We start from the raw sequence: 4,039 nt of genomic DNA, 5'->3' as shown, positions 1-4,039 counted from the left end.
CGAAGGCGGATGTTATGGAGGCAGAGCTGGAAAGGCAAAGTTTCAGTTCTCTTGGTTCACGGCCGGACATGGGGAACAGGCGCCGACGACCATTAAGACCTAGCTGGACGAACTCCGCTTAGTTGATGTAAATGTAATGAAATCCATCAATTTCAAATGAAATTCATTATGTTTATATGAAATCTGGTCATGCTTAATCGAATTTCGTCCGATTAGTGTGTTGTCAAAATGTACGCGGGCGTCGGTTGTCATCTTCTCGCATCCGTGTCCGTGCATTCATCTCCTCTCCACAGACGGATGCAGGTGAAAATTTACGGGGTGCCATGCCCTAAGAACAAAGACTACAACTCGGTGTACTTTAGTTCCTCCGAGTCCATAAGTACCCCACTCAGACTCACAGTTCAAATTACGTAGTCAATGCCAGCAAGCTCCAACACCCTCCGCCCTCCAGCACTCTCTCGGCCCTCCAACTCCAAGATCTGAATCAAGAAAACCGCCGGCGATGGGCTGCTTGGGCCGGTGCTGGGACAAATGCAAGTGGCCACTAGCGTGCTTCACCGCCCTCGCCGCCGTCATCATCATCGTCGTCATGGTCGCCGCCTACAGCTTCGCCATCCAGCCATCCATCACCGTCGAGGACGCCTCGCTGGCCAGGTTCGCGCTGGCGACCACCCCGACGACGTCGCTCGGGTACAACCTCTCGCTGCGGCTCGTCGTCCGCAACCGCAACTGGGCGACGACCATGAAGAACACGGAGCCGCTTGAGGCGGCGTACAAGTTCGACGGCCAGCAGTTCGACCGCGTGCAGGTCGCCGACAAGGGCGACAAGCACGGCCCCAGGAAGACCCGGGTGTACCGCCTCGTCACGGGCCAAGAGAGCGGCTACGTGGCGCTGGGCAATGCCGGCGTCGCCGCGTACAAGGAGCAGAACAAGACGGGGGAGTTCGAGCTGGAGGTGGCGGTCACCGGCGAGGTGCGGTACACGCTGCAGCTGAAGAAGAACAAGCTGGCGGGGACCTGCAAACTCAAGCTTAAGCTCGACTCGCCGGCGACGGCCTCCGTTGTGTTCGAGAGGGTGAAATGCAAGCTCGAGAAGGAGAAGAAGGACAATGAGTAGTTAATTTGCTAGCTACTACTGTGTACTGTATGGTTTTCATCCAAAGTTCCAAGCAATCTATGGCGGTCGAGTAGTTGTAGTTGTAGTACCTCTCGTTTATTTGATTCCTTCATTATGTAAAAAGATTTTCGTTCCTGAATCTTGGTTTCTAGCATTTGAAATTTGCATGTGCTATGTTTCTCTATTTTTTTCCTACAAGATGTGAATAGCTACTACTTCCTCCGTTCTAAAATAGATGACTCAACTTTATACTAACTTTAGTACAAAGTTAGTATAAAGTTGGATCATCTATTTTGGAACGGAGAGAGTAGATGATAGTCCCTCCGTTTACAAATAAAAGATGTCTTGAATATTTTAATATAAACTAGTACTATATACATACTGAAATGAATGAACAAACACACTAAAACGTATCTATATACATTTGTCTTAAAATAAGTTACAGTTCATAAATACTATAAAATGTTTTGCACATTTGAATATAAACTATATACTAACTGAAATGAGCGAACAAACACACTAAAACATGTCTATGTCCATTTGATTGTGAAAAAGTCAGGACATCTTATTTTTGCGAACGGAGGAAGTAGCATTTAACCATTTTTTTTTAAAGATGGTATTATAAATGCTAATGTATTTTCTGGTACGATGGGTCAAATTCTACAAAGTTTGACAAATACCCCTTGTATTTTAGAGGAGTGAATATAGTATGCACGGTGGATCGTACTATCCCGCGTCGAGTGGGAGAAAGCGTCGTCCCAGCTTGTCAAGACAGCCCTGTCTCCAAAAAGAAAAAGCAAGAAAAGAAGAGCTAGCACGGGCCACGCACTGTTCGTGTCAGACATGTTACAACGATTTTTTATTGTTTTTTATCAGGAACCGAACGACTTCTTTCTTTATCACCAGATCTCCCAGGCACACATGGGCGCTCTGGTCAGTCTGGCTCGTACCCAACCATGTGCACATCTTTTCAGAAAAAATAGCCCATGTGCACATCAACTTGAATTAAAGGCGCGCAGGTTTCGCCGAAATTACAGGAACAAATTCCTGTATGTCCATACTGGCCCGCGGCCCGCGTCTTCGCCCTCGGTCGTTGTTTTTTTATTTTTCTTCTGGCCAGCCGCAGGGCCCTCTGCAGACGCGCAAATGACCGTTGACCGAGGTCAGTCGCCGGTCGCCCGCGTCCCAGTCAGTCAACGAAGTTATCGCCAGGCCTCGCAACTGAACTCCGTGGGGCCGCTGAGGAGTTAAATGCGCAGGACCATTCGTGTCACGATCAGGAAAAATCCATCACTTTACAAATCGTGTCATTTTATATCACATCAAGAAATTGACAGTGACAAAAATAATGATGATATAGATGCTAAAAGTTCGGATGACATAATCATCCCACACGTCAGGCTGAGTTGGCAGAAAACTAAATTCACGTATGCAAAAAAAGGTCACGTCTTCTATTTTCTCCTTCCTCTTTCTCTAATGCATTTTATCAACACCTCGTGTGGACATAAGGAAAGCCACGTGAGATGCACCTCACCCTTCGCGCGGCCGCCGCCGACCAGCCAACGACTAGATGGCGAGCCGCCGCCGCTTCCCCGGTGCCCTTCCTCTCCTCTCCTGTGCCCAAGGCGAGGTGCCCTTCCTCTCCCCCCCTTTTTGCCGCGAGTCACACATCACGACGCAGCTTCTCCCCACCCCGACCAAGACGAGCAAGGGGGTTGCAATGCCCGGCGGTAGGTATTGGAAATGGGTTTGTCTAGGGCACATCTAGATGTGCCCTAGTTATTGCACATCTAAGTGGCTCAATCAAATTAGGAAGGAAAAGAAAAAAAAAGAAAAAAGAATTTTGCACAAATCTCCGCGTAAAATTAAGGATATGGGACTTAGATGTGTAATACTTAGTGCACATCTAGATGTGCTTTAGCAAAACTGGTTGGAAATATGAGCAAGTTACTATGAGATTTAATTCGAATAATTAGAAGATAAAACATGACTACATTAGCAAAGATTAAACTAATCATGCGAACTAGCATAGCAGATGAACAGATCACATCCAGGGCACATACTAGAAACATAAATTCTACCACGATCTCGAATAGGAAGGATAGAATCACATACGGTGCAGCGGGAGCAGCACCGCCGGCGTTAACGTTGTCGCCCATGTCGTCGAGGGCGGGGAAGAAGTCGTCGCTGCCAGCAGTCGCGCGAGTGCGCTCCCCAAAAACCTGATCGTCCCTCTCCCGTACAGGATCACGAGAGGCGGGGTTCCGGAGGCCTGTTGTCCCTTCTTCCGGTGCACGCCGAAAAGAGGGACGGGGAAGACTTGCTTGGCGGCGCAATGATCTGGAACGGTGGTGAGAAACCATACGAAGCGGCGGCGGCTAGGGTAGACGTCCGCCTGACTATATAGTGCGGGTCGGGCAGGTCGTGGGAGAGTCGTCACGATCCAAAAAAATCGGAAACGGTTCAGTAATTAACGCGTCCGTTAATTATTAATTAATGACTCATTAATTTTTCCCGAGCAGTAAAGATATAGACAACGTGCATAGCTCTGTCCTCGGCTCGGTTCAATACCGCAACCCGCGGCGCGGCGCGGCGCGTCGTGACGAGGCGTGGCGAAGCGAGCGAGGAGGAGGAACGCGCGTGTAGGTCTCCTCTTCTCATGCTCATACAAGTGGTAGAAGAGCTCACCTTATAAAGAGGCGCAACTCTCTCTCAACTTCCGGGGTGGGACTAAACTTTAGCCTCACTCACTCCACTCACATGTATGCATGAATGGGCCAAGAGAATTTCCGAATTTTAGTTGGGCTTTGGGCCAAAGGCCTACTAGCAAAATTCCAACAATCTCCCATAAAGTCTCATTGGCACATCTCATCATTTAGTTCCAAAACATTGTTTATATACCGGTGCTTAGTGGAGACTGTG

At 48.5% G+C, this 4,039-nt stretch overlaps 1 protein-coding gene across 1 annotated transcript; it reads left to right on the top strand.

The window, feature by feature from the left end:
- Positions 1-393: 393 nt before the first annotated feature.
- Positions 394-1,258, top strand: LOC125515310. The gene has a single exon (XM_048680761.1). It carries the CDS (start codon positions 503-505, stop codon positions 1,115-1,117), a length of 615 nt encoding a protein of 204 aa, XP_048536718.1. The 5' UTR covers positions 394-502; the 3' UTR covers positions 1,118-1,258.
- The last annotated feature ends 2,781 nt before the right edge of the window (positions 1,259-4,039 follow it).

This window comes from Triticum urartu, chromosome 6 (assembly GCF_003073215.2).
Source record: "Triticum urartu cultivar G1812 chromosome 6, Tu2.1, whole genome shotgun sequence".
NCBI lineage: Eukaryota > Viridiplantae > Streptophyta > Magnoliopsida > Poales > Poaceae > Triticum > Triticum urartu.
This window is presented reverse-complemented; position numbering and strand designations above follow the sequence as displayed.

Coding starts and splice junctions, on each gene's coding strand:
- LOC125515310 (XM_048680761.1), top strand. CDS start 503: ATGGGCTGCTTGGGCCGGTGCTGGGACAAATGCAAGTGGCCACTAGCG.